This window comes from Aplidium turbinatum, chromosome 12, assembly GCF_918807975.1.
Source record: "Aplidium turbinatum chromosome 12, kaAplTurb1.1, whole genome shotgun sequence".
Classification (NCBI taxonomy): domain Eukaryota; kingdom Metazoa; phylum Chordata; class Ascidiacea; order Aplousobranchia; family Polyclinidae; genus Aplidium; species Aplidium turbinatum.
The window spans coordinates 20,667,067-20,691,475 of NC_137483.1; the positions used below are offsets into that span (position 1 = coordinate 20,667,067).

Below are 24,409 nucleotides of genomic sequence, written 5' to 3' on the forward strand. Positions count from 1 at the left end.
TCGGTGTTTAGTTGTAGTTCCGCGCCGTGGATTGGATGGGATAGAGCCGTAGCGTTAGAAAGCTTTAGTTTTACGTCTTCAAACGCTCGCTTGCCTTGGTTAGTCCAAGGGACAGCTTTTTTGCACTTTTTTGGGTGATTACCCAAGTAGTTGTTGAGCTCTCTAAGAGTGCTGGAGCAGTTAGGAATAAACTTGCGGTAAAAATTTAGACAACCTAGAAATTTGCGCAGCTCGGTGATAGTTTGCGGCAGAGGCGTGTTTCGGATTGCTGCTGTCTTGTCGTTTAAAGGCGAAATGCCTTCTTTGGAAATGTGATGGCCTAGAAAATCGAGTTCTGGTACGCCAAACACGCTTTTCTCAGAATTTATGTTTAGACCATATTCATTTAGGCTCTCAAACAATTTTTTTAAGTGGCGGAAATGGTCGTCGTGCGATTTGGAAGCGATTAAGATATCGTCTATGTAGGGAAAGCAAAATGGCAGTTTTTCTGTTACCTCGTTTATCAGCCTTTGAAACACGGAAGGGCAATTTTTAAAGCCAAATGGGGCGCGGTTGTAAGCAAAAGAACCTAAAGGCGTGCATATTGTTGTTTTCTCAATAGAGTCGGGGGCCACTGGAATTTGAAAAAATGCGTTTGTTAAGTCAATTTTAGAAAAAACTGTGCAATCACGTAAATTGTTGCGAAAGTCTTGCAAGTTTCTCAAGGGGTATCTGTCTGGTTTTGTAATATTATTTATTCTTCGGACATCTGAACATATACGTATTTTTCCATTTGCTTTTGTGACCACATGTATTGGAGAAGCCCAACTAGATCCAGAGATTGGAAAAATGACTCCTTTCTCTTGGAGGCGAATTAATTCTGCTCGAACCTTTTTGAGCATTTCTGGATGGAGTCTGCGTGGCTTGCTAAAAATTGGTTGCGAGTCATTCGTAATAATATGCAATCTGTGTCGATGCTTTACTGCTTTCGTACAATCGAATTCGGCTGTTAGCGCAGGAAATTCTGCTAATAGGGTGTTGTAAGTATCTGCGTGTGAAGGGTTTGCGTTGCGTGAAACGTGATTTACTGAAAAGGTTTTGATAGAGTTACGTGCTAATTTTTTGTTGGCGATGTCAACGGTTATTTCGTTCGCCTTTAGAAAATCGCAACCTAAAATTCCTTTATTAATGTTGCACAAGTAGAAGGTTTGGTTGAAAGTTTTCTGTAGTCCGATATCTATTTTTGCTTCAATCAATCCATAACATTTGACGCTTGGTCTACCAGTTACGTCGCTGAAGTGCATAATTGGTTTACGTTTAGTTTGACGGCTGTTGGCTGGCAGAATTGACACTTCCGAACCGGTGTCGATTAAAAACGTAGACCCTGTATTTTTGTCGATAACATGGAGTAGGTTTGTGTGGTTTTCACAATTTTCCTTCCCAACAACCCTACTTATTGTTGGGTAATTTGCGCGTTTTTTGGAAAGGAACAGTTGCCTTCGCATTTTTGTGCTCTGTGACCGAAGCGAGCGTGGTAAAAGCACGGTTGTCTCGGATTAATTTGCGGCCTAAAACCGCTTTGATTTGGCGAAAAGTTAGATCGATTCCCGTTCTGTTGGGAAAAATGTCGATTCCAAACCCTAGGTTTAAGTTGGGAAGGCGTATTTCGGTAAGGGGGTTGGAACGGTTGTCTCGGAGACCAATGTGAGAAAGAAGCGCGCGGGTTATTGCTTGCAACGTTGTGGTACGGAGGCGTATGAGTTGTGCGCTCTTGAAAATTTACCATTGTCTCCAATTTTTTTGTCAAAGTTAAAAGTTCTTGCTGGAGATGATCATTTATCAGACCTTGGCGAAGGTTTTCCGCGTTCGACAGGTTGTCTTGACCACAGGCGTCGTTGTTTTGTTTAATAAGAAATATACTATCTGCGATTTCCGCCAGTTGATCGACTGTTTTTTCTTGTAAATGCCCTGCCAAGGCGACGCGTACGTGACTAGGCATTTTTTGAATGAAAAGATTTAAAAGTAAATTTTCGCAATCCCTACCGAAGTATCCAATCTGCCTAACCAGCGTTTTCATCTCGCCTAGGAGGGTGGAAGGTTTTTTATTTTCTAATTTCAGGTCGGTCAGCAGCAACTGCAGCTTTGACGCTGCAGTTTGTTCATAGTGTTTAATCAGTGTTTTTTTAAGTTTAGTGTAGGGATGTACATCTACGTCGTCAAAGATGTGGTGCACCAACGCAACCTGCTCCTCGTCAAGAAATTCTAAGGCGTTAGTGAACAGATGTTCTTCATTGGTTATATGGTTCGCTGCTGCTTTTGCCTCCAGCATTTTGAACCACAGTTCCGGTTGATTAGTGTAAAATTTTGGGAGAGTTATTTTTTGTCTTGCATTAGCCAAATAGCCTACAGCGACGGGTCATTTCTAGAAGTAGCAAATGTTTCGCTTTCTATGTTAAAAAATGCATTGTTAGGCGTGGCGTTTGGGGGTTGAATCGCGGTCTGCGACATCGGTGGCGGATCGTGATTTTCCCGGCCTGATTCCGGTGAGCTGGTTGTCGCGTTTTCGTTGTTCATATCCGTGTTTGCGGCCGAGTTACGCGGTTGGGCGCTTAGTACAACAGCGGTCGTAGGCAAATTAGTAGGTGAATTTAAAAAAGATGTAGTTGCGCTTTCTGAAGAAAAAGATGTCGAGTTTTCAGGCGTTCGAGGTAAAATTGATGTGTTTTCTACTACCGTAACTGGGTCAGACTGGTGTCTCGTTCTTTGGCGGACGAATGGGAAAAATTTGGTAGTTGCTTTTAAAAAAGTGGACATTGAATATAAGTAGCCTAAATATAAATATTAATACATTACCGTTCTTTTTGCTCCTCTTTTCTACGTCTTTGTTTCATACACAATTAGTTACCGGTACTTAGGCTACTTACAAGAAAATTCTTCCCAAAGCAGAAAGATTTGGAGAAAAAGCAGAAAGATCACCCATGAAAGATTTGGCATGTAAGCTCTGCCACAATTTCTATTTCTAACTTAAAAATGCACGAACTCACCAATCTTTTAAAACCTGTTAGGCCTACACTTCGCCTTTGGACGAGCCCCCAGTGTAGGGATTTTCTTTTTCTAATTGTTATATTTTTCTGTTTATAAAAGTAAAATTTAAAAGGATAATTTAAAGGATATTGAGGCTCCTGTCTCTAATTAAAAAAGGATAATTTAGGCTTCTGGCTGTCTAATCTAGGGGTATGACTTCCTACAAAAGCAAACGAATTAAATAGAATCATACATTTTATTGTTTATCAATATTACAAGTTTTAGTATTCGGGGAGTTGAGAAAATTGACTAACTAATCTCGTTTATTGAGACGGGTGTCGGATGAGTGACATTCTCCCGGCGTGAATTTAACCTTTTCCTTCTAAAATTCAGTCCGTTCGTTTTGCCAGTCTAATTTCGAATGCCTGTCTTTTTCAATTCCCCGCTTACTTCATAATATACCGGTAGAGCCTTTTCATCAATAACAGCTATCGTAAGAATCAAGGGAAAAGCTATACCGGTTTCATAGTTATGTCGCTTTAGAAATACAGATGTGTTGAGCTAGATTCTGTGTGAGTGGCGTTTGTCAACAGGAAGCTTGACTTATGTTCTATGAGAACGTTAGGTTTTGAATTTGCAGCATTGAAATGCATTTTGCAATAATGATGAATTTCGGTTAAATGTTAAAATATAAATTTGTTATTTAAAAACATGGTACATGTTACACTGTTTCCTTCGTTGTGCCAAATACAAATTCTGAGAAGTTTTATGATCTTTCGTCTGCTGCTGTGCTAACCCAACTCGCAAAAGCCGTGTTTTTTTTATTAATTTAAAGTCTGCAGACGACTGGGGATCTCCAACTATCCAACAGAAATGCTTCAAAAAAACGTAAATTGTCCTAAAAAGGTATTTTGCTCGGCGAGTCCCGCAAGGTAGCCTATCACTCACCGGTATCCAAATTGCGTAGTGAAAAAATTACTGCACCGTTGTTTACAGACTTTAAATCAATGTAGAAGAAGGGATTTTTTGCCAAGAGTTTACCTACTTTTAAACAACCATTCACACACCGGTTTCTACTGCAGCGAGATATCTTTATTTGATGCAACAATGAGAATAAATGTGACTAATTTCACCTGGTAGCCTAACTAAAACAACACAGTCTAGTGAGTTGACTCTTCAGTAGGCTACGTTACGTTGAAAACAAACGGACGTGTTCTGCGTAGTTAGAACTGTTTGAAGGCCATAGGGCACCAATTTGTTGCATTTCTTCACCGCCGAAACCTGTCATGATCTTTGAGCATTTCATCTACAACAAATATTTCGATCTTTGACGATTATACAGTATATATTCTTTAAAATTGGGTTGGGCTGTCTGTTCGGATTATTGTTGATAAAGTTAAGGAACCTCACATATGAGATCACGGTTTGTCCCTCGAGCACCTTGCATCACAACTGGTGGTTAGTTGCTAAGTCATTCTAGATCTAGAGCACAGATCAATAACATTTGCGACCGATTTTCCAGATGTAACAGCTTAATGAGAAATTATCAGGAAAATTATGCATCGATTCCTGGCTGGAACAAAGCCAGGGATGAACAATCCTCTGGTGGCAAGCTAGCAAACCCAACTAGTGTGGGGCAAAATTATACCTAGATGACAAATTGGTTCTTTTGACATTCTACAGCGTCTACAGACGTTGAATCAATGCTAAAAAGACAACTTTGTAGCTGGAAAAAGTAATGGTTGCCAGGTCAGGTTTAACTACGGTGATTGTGATGTCAATAAAAGACACGCTTCCCAAACATCAAAGTGTTTGAAGCGCAGAACACCAACGTATTGATCTTTTAGTGCGCATGCGTAAGATTGTCAACCTTTTACAGCAAGAGTCCACTGTTGTAACTTACTATAACCTACGTATCATTCTATTTGCAAATCGCTGAGAAATAGTTGTGAACGCGTCACGATCTAGTGGCAGGGTTGCCAAACTAGGCAGTTTTCTACATGGACAGTGAAGCTCGTGAGGCAATGAAGGATTGGTTAAAATTGCTGCGTGGATCATTTGAAAGAAAGTGTTAGCCTATCTACAGGCTTTTGTTCAACAAGCGATCATTTGTGCAGCATATGAAATAAGGCCACAAGTTAATGATGATGAATTTCGATATCGAACACTGTCACAAAAAGTTAATGGACGGAAATAACCAAGTCAGCTAAAGCTGCCCTTTTTTTGCATCGTCTGACCACGATGTAAAAAGAGAAACTTTAGATGGTTAGGTGATATACTTTCACAAATTATCACATGATCAGACTTTAATGCGTCTGCTTAAAATATATGAAAATCAACATTAAAAATCGTGAGCATGATGGGTTCAAAAGTCTCCTTAAATGATACAAGTGTAATTCGATGGGTGAACATGTAGAAATGAACTTCATTGTAAGTCAAAGATATGAAAATAAAAGATGCTTCAGACAATCTACACCTGGAGCGTAGTCTTGCTCTGTAGCGTGGCCGATGGAAGACGTTGATCTGGAATTTCACAGATCTTCATGTTTCACGTTTGTGTTTGGAACTGTGTGATTTTACGGGAGATGTTCTGCTTCAGTGGTTTCTCATATGTTTCGAAGTCGATTTCGTCGCCAAATCGATCTCGCTTTTCTTGCTTGACCTCAAGTAACCTTTGTGTGGTCGGTTGCTCTGTCCAGGCCTAAAAAAGTAAATCGCATCGAAGGCTATAATTTTCACACCAGCCCCTGAACCTCCAGTGATAAAGTGCAGGACTGCGGAGTCGTAGGGATTTGGCGTAGGCCTACCCGGAGTGGTAGCCTACTCGTTAAAAAAAAGCCGACTCCAGCTTGATAGGCTACAAAAAGGAAACAAAAAAATTTTGTTTGCAATCCTTGTTCGAAATGTTTTTTTGTTCTTCGTAAGTGCTCTAAAACTTTATCAGAAAATAGAAGTGTTTCTTCTTGCCAAAGAAAAAAAAATTCTAGCAGTTGCCCAAACGCTGCTCAGTGCTCAATCATTGTAGGCTTAACAGCTCTACTGCATAGCCTACCAGGCTACCATGGTAGTTGAACTGTCGTTGCTCATGGAGCTATTGTACCTTTCTAGGAGTAAATACAATGTCGTCAGGATGTATAGGCTTTGTAATAATCCCGTCACTCGGGTATGTGTTCGGGGGCTTTTCTTGCTCTCGAGGTGTTATTTGAGTACTGGCGGGACGCTGTGAAAAGAAGTAAAATATTTGTCAAACGTAACGTTCACAAACAGAACTATGGCTATCGAACAGAAATTTAACCTAGCCTACGTAAAATTGTATCGCGGTATCATTTGCCACGCTTGGATACATCACCATTTGAAATCAGATGTTTCGGATCGAAAAGAGGTTGAAAATAAAAGCATTTCCCAGCTACGAAAATCTGCCCTTTTCTATCGTCTCTTATCGCAGGTATCATTTTCTATCGTTTCTTATCCAAGGTACCCTTCCCTAATAAGGCCCGCCTTTTTGATTTTGTCGCAAATTCATCATGAAATGGAAAAAGCGGGTACCAATGTGTGTTTTATTGTGTTTTAACATCTTTAAAGCACCTCTTTAGAATAATTTTAATAACATATTGACCACGGTTTTAAAATTATAGTTGATTTGCTAATTACTTCTGAGTGGGCCTTAAAAGGGCACCATTGCCTTAATAAGGCCAGCCATCTAAACTCAATTTTTTAAACCATAAAGTGCGGAAAAAAAACAATAGGCTACACAACATCAAAACCGCGAAAAATCCCAAAAACAATTTCGTTACCATAGTTTATTACAAAAAGAAATGTTAAACTTCACTTAATGAGTTCAAGTAAGTTATTTTCCAATCAATCGTAAGTTCGTGCAAACAAGGTTTTTTTCAATCACAAGTTCAAATAAATTTCTTCAAAGAAATTCTTTTTCAACAATAAAACATTTACATATCACAATCAGGGCATGCAAATTCATCATCATCTTTTGTTAAACCAACGCAGTCTTCATGGTTGCCTACCACATTTTGCAACTTTCACGTTGCCTCATGTCGGAGACTGTATTTTCTAAACATACTGGGCAACACCAATCTCCTACACTTGGACGGCTTTGCATATTTACTGTTTTCCCCTTTCGTTTTGCCTTTTCTCTCCCTTTTCCATACGTGTCAAACAGAGACTTCGATACAGTTGTTGCGCGATAATTAATGCTCCTTTTTCTTTGCCCCCGCTTCTTGCTTAGAGTATTTTCTGACGGTGTAGCCATAATGCTATGACATGGTGTTGATATGGGGGGCTGTGTTGAGATCCCATGACTTGTTGATGGTTGAGGAGAGATCCCATGACTTGTTTATATTTGTGGAGACATCTCATGACTTGTTAATGGTTGTTGAGACATCTTATTACTTGTTGATATTTGTGGAGACATCTCATAACTTGTTAACGGTTGTTGAGACATCTTACAACTTGTTGATATTTGTGGAGACATCTCATGACTTGTTAACGATTGTGGAGACATCCCATACCTTGTTGATATTTGTGGAGACAACTCATGACTTGTTGACGGTTGGGGAGACATCCCACAACTTGTTGGTGGCTATGAAAACATTTCATGACTCGGTGATGGCAGCTGAGATTGGTCACCGACTGTATGGTCAATGTTGGTGACATCACTTGAAGCAAAGACATGGTCAGCAGTAGCCTTGTTAGCAAACGGAAAAATTCCAAATCCTAATAAACGCGAAACCCAATTTTCGCAAAACTGGAAACAGGTAAGTTATTTTGTGCCCTAACCACATGGTGGTGGTGTTTTGATCTGAGGTTGTATACTTGTTAGCTGCCAGTAAGGGAGTATCAACTGCACTGTCTTTCTCCTAACAGCCCTTACAAGCCCACAATTGAATGCCAGGGGTACCTACCCTAATAAGGGCCATGATTTTGATGGGCCTTGTTAGGGCAAGTCTTCACAATCAGTTTAACATGAACTACCTAAATACACTATCCAAGAAGGGTCAATATGTCAATACATGTCGAAACTTTAGACCCTTTAGAGTATCCTGAAACTCTAACAAAGGTAGAAAACAAACACCACTTACGAAAAACGCCGATAGATTAAGAACTGAACAAAATTTTACTCCTGCAAGATAGCTTTCAGAAATTTACAACTAACTCTGCTGGCATATGGTTTCTTCTAGGAAACCAAATTACTTTTCTGTTCATTCACATGATTATCGCAGCCAATTAGATTACAACAGATGTTCCGTGCTTGCTTTGGTTTTCCAGATATGAAAGAGTGGGCCTTATTTAGGCACGGGCCTTATTTGGGCAGGGTACCTTACATCTGTGGACATTGAATCGATGTAAAAAGGTCAGTTTTTGCTGGCTGTTGTATAGGTTTCATTTTGTCGCAGAGAATGTTGTTCATGCAAGTTTTATCCTGCATCCCAAATTATTCCGTGATCGTCTGTGCCCTGTAGGCAACCGTGTTGACGTGAATAATTTCAACCTCTTGAGATGGAATCAAAGGTAGCAAGCACAGACGCTCGGACCTCTGTGTAGGCGTGAATAATTTCAACCTCTTGAGATGGAATCAAAGGTAGCAAGCACAGACGCTCGGACCTCTGTCAAGATTTAAAGCGGAAAGATCCAACCACAAAGGAGCTAGGTTTTCATAAGTTAACAAAAGTATATGCTGATTCACGACATTCAAAGTTCTTGATGCTTTTCTTTTCTAAAGTGAATGAATATTGTCAACAATGACCATATTATGATCTACTGCTAAGTGAATTTTAGCAGTGATGGCGAATTTTGGCAAAAAGTTCACTTATTACACGTATTTAACCGAAAGCTATTTAACGTTAGATCCTTACTTAGATGCGCTATAGTTATTTTCATGCAAAGTGCTCACTGGTGTTTCAGTATAAGGTGCAGGGGTAGGAATCTTTGGGGGCGTGACTTCCTTGTCTCCTTCCTGTGTTACTGTGCCTGGAGCTATTGTGCGCCCCTAAAATTATACAAAAGTAATCAAGTAAAACATAAAAATTACGTTACAATAAGAATAGGCCAATGCTTACAAATACCACTGTGTACCAGAAACGTGCACTGTTTTTTGTTTTTTTTTCAGCCTGTCATAGAAAAGAGTTTTTGGTTACAATAAATTTGTATAGAGACAAGTAGGCTACTGTCGTTTCATAACGGTATCTCCGTATTAGTATTTGCTGACAAAACTTGCTTGTATCACATGATGTTTATAGATTTTCCTGCATATTTTTGTAGGTTTGGTTAAGATGGCATTAGGAACACTCACGTGGTATGTTGCTGTGCACACTTCATATGAGACTATCTGCTAAGGGAAGTGTCACATTAAAATATTCAAAGAGAACTATAGGCTACCTGTGGTATTGGAGGGATGGTCAAAGGTTTCTGAGGTGGTTTCTTTAACTTTCCTTTCTTGTCTTTCTTAGGCTTTGGAGCAGCGTCGTATTTCTCCTTCACCATTCTGTAAATTTCACTATCCGCCCAATCTCTTGCGACATCTAACGCTGTTTTCTCTGCAAATTATCGACAAATAATTTGAATCTCAACAATACGATGGTTGGTTGGTTTTGAATCATTATCCTTGAACTGACAAAGCCTTGATAGGTTATTCCTGGTAGCTTCGCATACTTGTAGAGGCTCTTGACGCAGGGCCGGTTACCGAGATTGGCCAAGTTAAGTTTTCCGATTGTTGAAATGTTGTTGGGTAATTCACTAGGTTCCACTGAATGGAGAGCAGTCCTTAGAATTCGTTGCTCAAGCGCACACACCGAGAGTCAAACCAGGGCAGCGTGATTTTGAAGCTTCTTCGTTCGCAAAGTCACGCGCTAACCAACTGAGCTATCGTTTGCAGACGTTGAATCAATGTAAAAATGACGCATTTTGCGGTCTGGGAGAACGTGAGTGCACATTCAAAAGGTGGCGCTGTTGAGCTAAAGAGATTTATTTTCTGCAAATGGTTACGTCATTAGTAGATGTACTAACGGCAAACTAATTGAATTACTTATGAGACACGAAGCAACATTTCTTTCAACGAGATAGTAAAAGTCGTTAAATTAACTTGCATAAAGAACACCGAGTTTTCAACGCGCAACGTACAAACAGTTTGCGAAATTAAATGTTAATTAGCTTTGCGTTAAAAGAGATCATGTCTGAAGCCACAAAACAAGTGTTTTACAAATCAAAACGCTAGCAGTTAAAAGTTTCCAAACTAAAAACAAAGTAAACATAAGGAGTCTTTTGCCAATCCGTACAGTTGCAGACCATCTTTTGTTGATAACTGGAATTTAAACAATTTAGCCTAATGTGAGCATGAAGTTGTTAGGTTTATCTTAATTTTAAGAAGATTGTAAAATTAATTGTAGTCTCGAAATCAGTGAAAGTAAATACCAATCTAATCAAAAAATAAAAAGCCCAAAACGTGAATATGCTACTAAACTTATGTTTAGCAAACGTTTCGAAGACTAAACTGTTTTCATCTTCAGTGCCAATGAATGACAATTAATGCTATTAAATGCAATATTGTGAAATGAACGAGCACTATTTACTCAATGGCGGATCCAAGGAAGGGGGTCGCCTTCCGAAAACACAGAAGAGTAACATTGTTCACAGTGTATTTGGAAGGTCTGATTAACGTAGACCTACACTTCTTTGTGTTTTCTTTGAAATCCCCCCTACCCCCCAGACTACTTGCTTGATCCGCCCCTGTATTTACTACATTGTGATCTCATAACCTTCTTACGCACTTTCCCGCGTTCCAGTAATGAAGGAAAAGTCACTTTATCATTAATAGTTTGGGTTGAAAGCTATGAGTGAACCACATGTTACAGTTTGTATATGATTTCATTTTTTGATGCACTATCGGCGATGCATCTCTGCATGACAAATTTGTTGAGTTGGAAAGGAGTGATCTTCCTGACTGCCGAGAAACACAAACTTACTTCCAGTAAGAAACACTTCAGAACGGCTTATATTTGACCTATTCATCAACCATCACAATGATTTCTTTTTAATGTTAAAAAAAACTAAAATCGGTGAAAAAATTGTGTCTTGTCAGGAGTTATTTGACGTTTACCTTAAAACAAAGGATTCAAAAACTTTACAAGCATATTCTGTCAGTAGACCTGCTCAACCTCAATAAATCAGATGAGTATGTTTTATTTCACGCTCTAGGCTGCATATGAAGAAAGAAGATCATTTTTACCGTTCTAAAGTTTTTGAATCTACTGTATCTATTATAACAATACATGTGTTCTTATATAGAGTTTCTGCGACCTTTTCCGTATTGATGGGCAGCGACCTTTCAAAGAGACCTATTGTATTTCTGCAATACCTTTGTCTGTAGTTTTCTTAATCACTGGCAAATGTATTTATAGCAGCTTTTGTTGTTATTTCGACAATTGATAATGCTATTTAAACGTACACACACAGTTCATTTAACTGTGTTTTGATATATTCACTTCGCTCTATTCAAAAAGCAAACTATAAATTAATGGTGAAATTTTGATTCAATTAAGCCTGTTTCAGTTCATTCATTAAATGAATAGTTAAGTTTGGAAAATTAATTCCGAATCCCTGGTAGATGATATGGTAGGAATTGTAATTCACCACAGTAAATAAGTGGATTTATTTACATTTTCTTACTCTCCCAGAAAGCTTCATCTGCACTTTCTTTCAACGTTTGAAGTGCCCCACATTTGATTACGTCAGATATGAACGCCAAAGTTTCCCAGCTAACAAAAGTGGATTTCCCACCCAAAAAACGGCAATATTTGACAAATAGGCTCGTTGCCACATTTTTTGCTTGTGGAAACGAAATCCAGACAGCAAATCAACCGCTTGTTACATTGATTCAACGTCTGCAGACGAGATGATGAAACAATGTGAAAAGTGGTTGATTTGCTGTTTGGAAATCTTAATAAGTGCTATAAAAGTATCTTTCGTTATGTGAAAATAAACTCAACATAAACACAGGCAGTTTAACGAACCTTTCTTGTTGGCCACAATGACATTGGCACCACACTCAAGCAAGAACCTGACGATGTCCACTTTACAGCTTTCGATTGCCCGCATTAATGGGGTGGCGCCATTCCACGTCACAGCATTCCCATCCGCTCCAGCGTACAAGAGTGCCTGAAAAGACATGGGATGAACTGCAAGTACTCAGCTAAAAATCGGTCCTTTTTACATTGATTCAACGCCTGGAGACGATGGTAAAAGCAAGGCTTTTTGCAATTTTACACAAAAATACCATGCAACACACGTCTATTGAAACGATACTAAAGATGTGAAGACATACTTTGACGACGTCCAATTGACCAGAATGGCAAGCGTGATGTAATGGAGTCCATTTGAAGTTGTCTCTTGCCTCCACGCTGGCACTGAAAGTATTATTGTGCTATGACAAACACGAAACGCGTAGAATAGCTCAATTGGTTAGCGCGTCACTTCTGGAACGAAGAAGCTTCAAGATCAAGCGGCGCTGGTTCGACTCTCGGGGTGTGCGCTTGAGCAACGCACGTTAAGGACTGCTCTCCATTCAGCGGCATCTAATGGATGGAATAGTTCCCCGGCAACATGACTTCAACAATCGGAAACTTCATTCTGTCAATCCCGGTGACCGGGCCTGCGTCAGTGATTCAAAGCCTCTACAAGTATGCGAAACTGCCAGGATTAAGCTCTGCAAGAAGCTTTCCCAGTCCGAGGATAAAAATTCAATCAATCAATCACTTAACATTAGTCTTTTGATATATTGTACGGTTGTGAGTGCTTGTGGAAGATTTTTTTACTTAGTTGGGAACTGGGAAACTCGTACGTTAGTTATGGCCAGTGTGCCTTCAAATAAATTGCCTAAAAAGCACATAGTTGTGCTCGTTGAGGGTTGGTATCGAACCAGGGACCTCTCACATATCAGGCACACTTTGATCACCAAGTGTCTCCCCGTTTCAAAGCATTGTTTTATAATCGGACTCTGATGCTCACAACAAAGTCAACATTGTCGATATTGATTATTTGGGTTCTTCAAAAAGTTGAGTGAACAATACATGTTTCAAATGCACAATAGCAGTCAACTTTGGTAAGAATAACTAGCGACCTTTTTTAGACATTCTGCTTCGGCTAAAGTCTGACCTCATCGCCGGTGCCCAGCTAATTCCTACCACAAGGTGTAATCCACTAGCACTAGTCAAAGTGAGAATATTATTCGACCAAAGTTTGATGTAACTTAAGATACTTACAATTCATGATAAGTTACGTGAAATTTATATCGAACTAACGCACTCACCCTATTGAAAGTAAGTAGTTGGTCAGTTCTAAGTTCCCTTCTGCGCAGCTGGCCATCAGTGGAGTTTTGAAGTATTTATCTCTAGTGTCCACCTCTGTACCGCTCTATATGAATATCATTAGTTTAGTTATTTCTCTGCTATTATCGCACGTAGTTGATAGGCTATGGTGGCATAAGTTGCTGTAAACAATTTTAATGTAAAACGTTGCTCGAAAGAGCAACCTTTTCAACGTGTTGAAATACAGAAAAAGAAGTATTTCAATTGCATGATGGCTAGCAAGTTGGTCATTTTTTTATGTTGATTCATAGTAATCGAAAAAAACTTATATTACTTCAAGGCAAAAATAAGTTTTACTTTGACCTTCATATTATCATTAATAGCAGTGGACCCTGAACGAAAATAACCGTTTCTACAGTTTTGACTTAATTCAAAAAAAGCTACTTGTTCTTGATATTGATGCTCTGTTATCCCATGACGTCATGTGTAGTCAAAATGATTAAACAATCACCTCAAAGGCTCGTTTCAATGATTCCATGTCTTCCAACTTTACTGCATCATTGATGTTCATGTATTGCTTCTCTGGCTGCTGGAGGTACCAGGCGGAATCATCTTGCAAGGGATGCTTAGGAGGATGATCCCTAGAGGATAAAAGAAGATTAGACAAAGTCTAACTTACAACCGATCGTACTTGGACGTTGCAAACAATTTACATTCCTTAGTAAATAAAAGAAATATGAATTTGACAGGAAGAACATGATACCGAAAATAGGAATACAATAGTGTAACAGTAGGCCCACTTGTTAATGCAGGTGGATGTTTTTAAGTTAATGCACACTTTCGGCTTGATTTATGGCTTTCTCTTTCAGGTCAGTGGCTACTAACTACTTCCGTTTAATTTTTTTTCCGTGGCAGCAATGTCGTTTTGTGGCTATTGGTTATGTACTTGTGTTTCTCGGCAGTCAAGTGTAGCAAGAACTCAGCGATAGACACGTGTTTCGCCCATGAGGCAGGGCTCATCAGTACCGCACCACTAGTTTTTGCCACATAGTTCTCAATCGCTACTTTTGCCAGTCAATTGAACTCTTACCTATGTACTTGGTGACATGGATATTTTACGTCAAAATTACCTGGTGAATCTGCTGGTGTCGGTCCAGAGAACTTGCTTCTCCACATACTTATATGGTGGGCCTCCATCCGGACGTCTTGGTCCATCCTTCTCTATGCATATAGGCATTGGTATCTTAAGTTTACCCTTCTTTCCTTTGCCTCCCTTCTTCCCTTTTTTTCCCTTTTTCTTCTTTTTTCCTTCAAAAGCAGACATAAGATAGGCTTTCGCGATGTATTTTTTCCCAGACAAGAATTCATCAACTTCAATGATTCCTTTTCTTTCCTTGTCATGAACCTGTGAAAATTAAGATAAAACTAATCTAATCAGAGAAAGAGAAAGCAAGTTGTAATTATAATAGGGCACAAAGATATCAACAGTTGTCATCGTTTGCTAACTTTAAATATTACTGGTTGGTTATTTAAACAAAATGAACTTGTAATTTCATTTCAATTACTTTTGTGCGTAGCTTCGTGTATACTATTGCCTTTTATGCTTATGCCTATTTATGCCTATGCTTATGCCTTTTATTTTGGCATTTTTCTTTCTTTGTGCGATGTGAATATGGACATTCTTGTCTGATACCAATAAATAATAATAAGATGAATTGTTGCCAAATGTTATTCGCTAAAAGTAGTCATAAAAATTCCCTCAATGACGTAAAGTTAGTCACAACTTCGTCAAAAAATATATCATATAAGAGTTTCTGTCGTCGTGTGGTTTTATACCATGTGGGTAAAGATAAGTAAAGGTCCCACACTCAGATACTGAGCTTCGAGAAATGAGAAGACAAGGTTCTCATCATACTAAGCTTTCGGCACTAATGAGAGGAGGATAGCCAGTTCCTTTCTCTCGGCCACCTTTCTATCAGCAACTTAAACTATGTATACTATTTATACCATATAAAATCTAATAAATTTGGTTAAATAGGTGTAAACTTTGAACATAGATTCCAGTAGTGTTGACAAGGGGTCCAGGGGGTAGGCTACTTTTGACCTATGTCCAGGATGACTTTGGGGGCCCAGAAAATTTCCAAAGGGGCCTGGAATTACCGAAAATTTTGCATATGTTTTTGCTTAAGACATTTAAATCAAATCCATTTTGTTTTGCAGAAAACTCCTGGTTTTTGTTAGAAAAAAACTAACCCTTTTATTTTGTTCAGCTGATGTTATTAATATTTCTCACAAGGAGGTGTTCTATTTTTTGTTTTTATTGTGGTGACTTGTTTTGGAGGCCCAGAAATTGAACGGTAGCGGGCCCAAATTAACCTCTTGACGATCTTGTGAATGTAGATTTATAAATTTAGCAAAGCAGGCCTATGCTTTGCGCATGGACTATGCGTAGCGTGTGGCAGCCTAATAATAATTGCCACTAAGCTACGCTACATTAAAATCGTAGCACACTAGAAGTGATGTCAAGAAATTGCGATTTTACAGTTTTGAGATGAAAGTACCGCATTTGAGCTGCATGAACAAAATCAGATAGCTTGTCTTTAAGTAACCCAGACAGCAAATCAGTTGTTTCTTACGAATGTAAAAAGCGACGGATTTGCTATTGAGGATTGCGCAGAAGTAAAAAATAAGTTTTGAAAAAAGTTAATTTCTTTCGTACCACAAACGTTACATCTTACAAGTACTCCATATTAATTTTATGCGGTGTTGTACCATTGTCGGTGATGATCAAAACAAACCATCTTTCGACGGAAAAAATTTTTGATGAGGAATCATTTTGATCTGAGACAGTTGCCATATGGCGAATTCTGTACCCACTTTTTGCAACGAATCACTTGTTTATTTTTTTTGAGATAGCGTTGGTAGAAAAATACCGCTCGAAGGTGGTGAAAGTTTCTGAAGCGGTCGTCAGACCACTTGACATGCGACAACTCAGCAAGTACATTTCAACTACCGTCAAGTCAGCAAATGAGATTTACTTGTTTGGTCATGACTTGCTAAATTGAATTTGCTGACTTGAGACATGCCAAGTTTCGGCCTGCTCAGTTTCATCATTTGCCAACTTCTACCACTCGCTGAAATGTTGCTAGCTCAGTTCACAACTGCTGAGTTGTAGGGCACTCTTCTGAAGCGACAAGAAAGTAATTCAATTTACGGTGTCTGGCAACAGCAATCTGGAACAGGCTTGGCTATTTTTTTGTCAGTTTTGAGAGAGTTTTCTGAGATTTAAAAAGTTTTTTTAGTTGGAAATCTTTGTGGATCTGACGGAAGATTGATGCTGAGCAAAAAAATTGTAGGAAAATGAAAGTAACTTCGAAACATTGAAAGATTTATACTTGGACTTGGCAAAAGTTACTGGTTTTGTTGATTGGAAATTTGTAGCCTAAGTCACACACATAGGCGTAGCTAGGGGGGGGGGGGCGAAAGGCGCTATGGCCCCCCCCTCAAATTTTCAAACTTTTGATTTCGAAGTTGAGCCCTTTGTTGAAAATATAATAAAATTTGTAGAAACTTATAACGTTTTCCAAGAGATCTGGCTATTAACATCCTCAAGGACTTGTTTTAGACACACAGAAAGACACCAATAAATTTTGCAAATCGTAAATCGCGCAAAATGTGTAATTTTGTAATTTGTAATGTAATTTGAGTGTAATTTTGCAAAAAAATTTCAGGGGGAGCATGCCTCCGGACCCCCCTAGAATACACGTGCCTTCAGCACGCTCTACCTCCACCCCCACCACTTTTGTTGCTTCCCTTGCTCAACCCACCAGGATACGTCGCTGCACATCAGGTGGCGATGGCTTAAATCAAACACTTTGTCGTTCTCTTCAATTCATTAAATATTTGGCCCCCTCAAATTTTTTTTCTGGCTACGCCACTGGACTCACACAAACTGTTCACCGACAATACAAAACTCCAAAATGTGATATAAGCTATTAAACATCGAACTTTGGCAGCAGTAATTTCACTTTTTTATTCTAAATAGCCAACAAACGCTGGACAAAGTAAAAATGGGTAAACGCCTAGACTGCGGTGCGGTGGTCCCCCCACCCGGGATGTGAGAAGCGGTTAACATGAAATTGTATGATGCAAGCAATTGAATTTCGAGCTTCTGTAGGCTGTATTTCTATCAGTCGATAAATGTTACTCATATCACATATAGTTATTACCTTTTAGAACCTTTACAGCCTGTTTCACCCTAAAACGGAGATCATCAGAAGGTCCTTATACTGTAGGCTATATGTATTGTGTATATTTGAGTCAAGATGCTCTGGAACGGTAGAACTATTCGCTGAGTGATGCTCAATACAAAGCCTTTCGTCTGTTACTAGTCCTCACAACCCCGGTGAAAGGACATACTGAAGGAAACTTCAGCCTCTGTCTGTGTAGCAAGACCGTCCCAGCTAAAACCTGCACCAGGAGAGCCTGCTATGCTGACCTGGACGGATCTACAGTAGCCAACTCGAAAAAATTGGTAAAACGCTTGCAGCACGCCGATGATTTTCCTGTCTCACTGGAAGTGCTCCATGATAAGCAACAATGATGTCAGAATAAAATGTTTGGCCGAAGATCTTTACATGTGGATGTAACAGCAAAGATCAAAAGTTTCAGTCAGTGAGATACTACGATGAAAAAGACTTGGAGGCTCTAACACCATAATTTTCATTCCTCTAGACTATCTCATATTATGAAGAAACTAAAAAAAGAAGATGTTTGGGCAATTTCAATAAAACCACGCAGATTTAATTAATTTTTGTTTCGCCACCCAAAATGTTTTGGTCCCGCACAGCTTTCAGTAAACGTCACATATTTGACTTACGTCATGCAATCGGTTGCGAATGCTGTCGGGGATTGGAGCAGCAAGCTGTTTCATGATGTCATCAAAGTCTTGTTGTGTGACGAAGTTTCCTTTGAGGGAATGCAATTCATCAGCCGGCATGACCTGTTATTGCAAATATGATTCCAGGACTTTTAAAGATATAAAGGTTTTAGAAAGACACAATATAGCGCATTTTTTTGCGAAGTACGTTTTTGTCGTAAACAATAACTGACAATTTTATACAATAAACAGAATTTATAATAAAAAAAAAAATCTAAATTCTAAAATGTAGATGTTAAACCTTTCGTAAAATCGTTTCCACATTTTACGAATCTGGAAACATTTTTAAAAAATGATTAAAAATCATGAGCTAGTTCCTTGAAACCGCCATACGAAGCTTCTACTAGTACTCAATACTTTTACTTACACATCTCATCAGACATTCACGGACAAATGTCATTCGTTCACATGTCCAGTCATACAAGCCTAGAACTTGGGGGTCGTTGGGGTTTTTAGCTCCTGGTTTTGAATATTTGGTAAACGTTTTCTCCGCCTTTCTTAGCTCTTTACTTGCGTCTTTGTATGACTTCTCTTTAGCAAGAAGTCTCGGAGTAAATCCATCAGTGTTTTTCTGTTTTGGATTGCAGCCTACGTCAAAAAACAAATGTGTGAAATTGTGTGGTTCAGTGTTGGTCCGCTTTTCGGAGTTGACCCATCACACCCACGACATTTGCTTTAAAGGTTTAATGTGTTATACTAAGCATTTCAGGCATCACTAATAATAACCTAATGAATGACTTTTACTTTTTAAATTCAATTGTCAGTCAAACATTCATGACACACACAATGCCATGAATGTTTGACAGACATTTGATCTTCGAATGACAATTAATCCAAGACTAACAAACAATCAAACAGATAATCTAAGACTAACAGAAAATTAATGATCTAATGTAAAAGTCTAAATTAGTAGCGATCGAGGTTGTGAAATGTGACCAAACAGTACGACTTCATAGTTATGGGCATAGCAGAAACAAAATAGCATTTTTACACCAAACCCGTAGAATGGAGATGAGAAGAAAACCAGATATAATGTAGGCTACTGTAACTTTGCATTGTTGCCGAATAATAAAACCCTGATCAACCCAACGCTATATACATGTACACTGTACACTTGTGTACAGTGCATGCTGCATATTAACCTCTTTGTGCCAGATACTTGCAAATCATTGCAAACCCTCCCTCAGCCGCAAAATGTAATGCGTTATTGCCCTCTTTGTCAAGTGGTGCACAGTCAGCTCCATATGCGGCGAGAGACTGCAACAAAAAAAAAACAGTATTCTTTTAAACTAAAATTACCAGCAAATTGATTCAGAATGTCTGAAACCTATAAAATTTAACAATTGATCCTATCAGACTTTCTTGTTATATTATATGCAATTTGAGAATATGTTGATTTTACCTTAAAATGGAAATGGACAAAAGTAACGTCTTCTCCTACCTTGATAGCATCAAACACCCCCATTTGAGCAGCGTAATGCACTGGGGTGAGATGTTTTCGATCCATCAGATTAGGATCGGCTCCCTTCTCTAGGAGCTTTTGGACCACTTTACCACTTCCGGAAGCGCAGGCTTCAGAAATAGCTGATCTACCCGTCGCCTGAAAAGAAGATGTTAACTTTTGAGATAAATCTTTCACCCAAGCATGTGAGAAACTTGTTACAAGAACAACCAGTGGCGGATTCAGAACGTAATATATGGGTGGGCCTAGGAAATATCTTGGTGGGCCCTTTTACCAATAATGCTACGGCGGGCCAGCATACAAAAGCTTAGTGTCACCGGACTACCGGAGCTTCTACACAAGGCGGAGTCTCCTAGGTTTCGAGTTAAAAAAGTTGATTATGTCATCGTAATCCAAACTGCCGATGAGTTGTCTTTCAATGATGATTCAAGGATGATCTCAAGCGCTTTTGGATCCTGTTTGTTGCGGAGAAAGGTCTCTCAATGCTGCAGGACTTGGAAGGCAGTGTTATGATGGACCTTAAAACACTGTTCATGTTCGGGAAAATGTCAGCAGGGCAGCTGTCCAGTAGGCCTACTTCAATTAATGTAGGAAAGTTTTCCCGATCCATTTTTCGTCTGATGTGTTGAATGAACACAGCATGTTCAGCATCTGCGATCGCAATGCCATACAGTGCACACGGACCATTTAGAATGTGTTTTTTTGCCAAAAGTGGCAGATCCAGGTACAAAAGTGGCCGCTGCTCTCATTAATCCCTACGCGTCGTCCATAAAGCGGCAGTTTAACTCCGTTATCTGCCTGTCAAGAATATAGTTCCACAGCGCCCTTAAATCCTCATTGCTCTTGACAGCCGATGTTTTTCCCAGCGTTGTGGTGACCAGACTTGTGAAACTTCGAAGGCAGCTTACGTTCACGAGGGGCAACCACGTCCCAGTTTCTTATGTCATGTTTTACCATCAGTTCTTCTGTCAGTTTGAGCACGTCACCACAGTCACCCTTCGAATCCTCGAGGAAAGTTGCATAATATGTAGCTTTCAGTGTTTTGGTGGCAAAATCGCTGTTTTCAAACAGTTTGCAAAAAGTCAGAAGCATGAAAACGAACTTCTTCGTTTGTATCTACGGTACTGAGCTACTCTGCTTCTATTTTCGTTTGTCCACTGGTTTCGGAAAAGCCAGCTAGAGCCTCTAGTAATACATCAAGCAACTGCAATGTCTTATCTTATGCACTTGGTTGTTCTAGTGTTAAACATTCAGTAGCGCACCCAGAAAAAAATTTAGGGGGGGGGGGCTAATTCAGAAATGTCGGCCGAGTGATTTGCGACAGTAGTGACAATGACAATAGGCCAATACCCATCCCTTTGATTAATATTTAAAGGCACTCACGGCCCACAACTAACCGGTTGCCGATACATCAGGATTTGTTCTCTCAATCAGATTAGAAGTTGGCCTAGTGTACCCCATGCTAGCCTACTAGCACCATCAGCATCCTCATTCCTACGTCTACTCTCGCAATCTTCTATAGATCTCGAATTTTTCCTCATGAATGACAAAATAGAATTCGCTTTCTGTTTGCCAACACAAATAAGTGCGAAAACAACAACTAGCACGAAAACAGTTTGAAACAAAACACTAATTTTGTAAACAGTAAATTTGATGTGGACGTTTTTCCTACTTACAAAACATTCAAAATTAGTTCATATTTTCAACTAAAGTCCCAGACGCCTTTGTCTCTCTGCTCAAATTTCGTATAGGCCTACAGTTTTACATGTCCGTGTGATTCGGCATTGACGTACGGCACATCGGCATGTCCACCAGACATTTGACCACTAGAGCATCTGAACTTTAAAAATGCCATCAAAGACCATATCATGGAGAGTTCTTTTTGTACAGATCAAAAATTCTCTGCTGACTCATTTAAAATTTTACGCTAAGGCAAATCCCAATTTGACACAAAAATTCAGGAAGCGGTGTCAAACGCTGCAACCCAAATTTAAACTATTTAACTAACAATTAACTTATTTTCTGGAGGCGCGTCTATTCTCCTCAATATTTACTTAATGTAGGTATCACGTTCCCTGGAGTGCAAATTTTTTTGTAGTTATTCATGTAGTTGCCTCTTCCTAATGTAATTTTACCTTGAAGAAGTTGAAATTTATTGCATTTTTATAAATATTTTCAGGTTCCTGGTGAGGGCTTAACACTATCTGTATAGCGACACGGGGTTTTATGAGGACGCCCCACTCTAGTAGTAAAATATTTCTCAGAAGGAAATATGCTAGAAATGTGAAATTTCTTGACTTAGTTTTTGTTCTTTGCGAATTTTCTAAACCTACTGGCTACTGGTAATTTTTCTACCTTCCTGCCCTTCACAACAAGCATTTCGTCTCAGGTGGCTGGACATTTTCGTGCAATGCTAGATATATATAATTTAATGTAAGTGCAATATAAATGCTAGTGCAATTACTTTGAAATGTAAAAACGCCCAAAAATGCCTTATATTTATGAGCAAAAGTAAATTTTTGTTTAGTTTAGCATTACTTTATGCATGGCCATCTGGAGATGCGGCTTGATTTGTCACATTTTGCAGATTTTGATTACAGCTACTGCTATAGTGTTTGACTGACATTTTCTGAGATTTTTTTTACTTTTTGCTGTCTCCTAATGATATAAAAGCTTTTTGTTGCCTTGGGGAAGCAATGGCAAATGAGAAAAAGTAAGTTGAAAAACCCTGACTAAAACCTTCGAAATCAAATTTTCTTTGTTTTTCAACATAAAACAGTAAAAAAAGCGTAATAATATATTTTTTAAAAATATTTATTTAAACATTTGCCCAAAGGTAGCAAAATCCGGACATTTCTTCAAAATGTGACAAATCAGGCTGTATCTTTAGGTAGCCATGCTTTATGTTATAATTCAAAAATTTCAATTTTGAAGCTATTTTTGGGAAAGTAGAATAAAAACCAACTTTCTGACGTCTTTTCATCTCAAACACTTTATTTCAATGAATTTGTTGGGTAAAAGTTTAATTTCTATACGCACAATACACATGGCTATTATCTTGTAAAATATCTTGGCTCTATGCTTTTCATAGCTCCCGTTACTAGCGATTAATTAGCACGGGCCTAAAATTGCCCGTGACGTGCTTTAAGCGTACGCAAACAGCTCGTAGCCTAATAAGATAGGGTTAAGTTAAGCCGAAAACGTTCGACTGTTAAAAATATTTGCAAATATGTAAAATATATTGTTATAATGCTCAGCCCTGTTGTATTGTTGTGTCTTATTCATATCAACCTGTAAGCAAAAGGTATAAATGGGAAACATACAAAAACTTTATTTTTGGTGGCGGGTTTGGGGGGGGCTTGAGCCCCCTTAGCCCCATGCTGGGTGCGCTACAGTAAACATTAATATGTTTTTTTTCATGAATCCGATTTTGGGTGGGCCCACTGTCAATCTGGGTGGGCCTATACCAATCAGGCCCACCCGGTAGATCCGCCCTGAGAACAACAGCTTTAAATTTAAAAAAAAATCAGACAGGGAACTTTCTAATGGAGTATTTGGAATACCACAATACAAAGCTTTAAAAACGAGAGATATAATAGTTTTTCTCTTTACTGATTTGATTTTAGTGCATTTATCTGCCTCCAATCATTGCAGGTTATTTTGTTTGCCAAAGCCTGCGACGTAGCTGACAGCTGGAATTAAAAAAATATTCAACAAATGTCCTATTTTTCTGAGGCTTCACACAAGCCATGCAAGCTCACGATTGCTGTTTTATTCTTCTTCCACTTGCTGTGGTTTAAAGTTAGAGGAACAATTCAATTGACTTATCGTACAAATAACCCTAAGCCAAAAATGCATTGCATTTTTGCTAGGTTTTTTTCCAATAGGATGTCGAAAGCGACCAAATAGAAAATTTGCTTGCTGGAAAAAAACTGTGCATTTCCACAATAGGTTTCCAAGCGCAAAATGAAAACCTTCAAGTTCAAAAGAATCCAGCTAGCAAAATCCGTCTTTTTTGTAGTGACACATCATCTGCAGTTAATGAATCAACTTGAAAATAACGGATTTTTTTGTGTGGATAAATTCCATAAACCGAAAGAAGAATCATACTTTAATCAAACAATAAAGAGCCCAAAAATGTAGATACAAAATTATGTAAACCATTTATAGCACTGGAGAGGGAGACAGTATAGTTTTTGGAACATTGGCTGAACAGTGAACATGAATTCAGTAGGCCTATCTACTTTTTGGACTCTTTATTGTTTGATTAGCTTAACCAGGTGATCCAAACATTTTGCTCTTAAATCATACTTTGTTTTTAGAATTGGGATCAGCTCCTTTTTCCAGAAGCATCAAGCACATTGTCTCATTCTGAAGTGAATTCTCGCAGGCAATCACCAATGTAGGTTTGGTGCTGTCGTTAGTGTTATTGACTTGAGCGCCGTAAGCTAAAATGATTTCGAGGCATTTCTTGTGCCTTTTCGTGGACGCAGAAAGACAGTAAGATAGAACATCTGCAACAAATAACGTGCTTTTAAAGTAGCTGCTCATGTTTACACAATGTTCATCTTGAAAAGGCTAATGGAAAAGAACCCACAGCCAATAACTGTAGTCAGGCAGCCCAAAGTCAGGTTCATGTTTAAAAGAACATCAACATTAATACAGATAAGTGCAGAGTGATTTTTTGAA

At 38.8% G+C, this 24,409-nt stretch overlaps 1 protein-coding gene across 2 annotated transcripts in view; it reads right to left on the reverse strand.

Moving 5' to 3' along the window:
* Window positions 1–5,375: 5,375 nt before the first annotated feature.
* LOC145780718 (ankyrin repeat and EF-hand domain-containing protein 1-like) overlaps window positions 5,376–24,409 on the reverse strand; it is a 46,854-nt gene continuing 27,820 nt past the window's right edge. For both annotated transcript variants that reach the window (XM_082592339.1, XM_082592338.1), the window contains exons 5-18: window positions 24,032–24,234; window positions 19,700–19,858; window positions 19,401–19,515; window positions 18,626–18,846; window positions 18,199–18,321; window positions 14,450–14,724; window positions 13,831–13,960; window positions 13,322–13,425; window positions 12,338–12,419; window positions 12,027–12,171; window positions 9,397–9,554; window positions 8,912–9,007; window positions 6,104–6,223; window positions 5,376–5,704 (exon numbers count right to left, since the gene is read on the reverse strand). In XM_082592339.1, coding sequence (XP_082448465.1) covers window positions 5,552–5,704; window positions 6,104–6,223; window positions 8,912–9,007; window positions 9,397–9,554; window positions 12,027–12,171; window positions 12,338–12,419; window positions 13,322–13,425; window positions 13,831–13,960; window positions 14,450–14,724; window positions 18,199–18,321; window positions 18,626–18,846; window positions 19,401–19,515; window positions 19,700–19,858; window positions 24,032–24,234 — 2,084 coding nt within the window. In that variant the 3' untranslated portion in view covers window positions 5,376–5,551. The remainder of the gene's footprint in view (window positions 5,705–6,103; window positions 6,224–8,911; window positions 9,008–9,396; window positions 9,555–12,026; window positions 12,172–12,337; window positions 12,420–13,321; window positions 13,426–13,830; window positions 13,961–14,449; window positions 14,725–18,198; window positions 18,322–18,625; window positions 18,847–19,400; window positions 19,516–19,699; window positions 19,859–24,031; window positions 24,235–24,409) is intronic.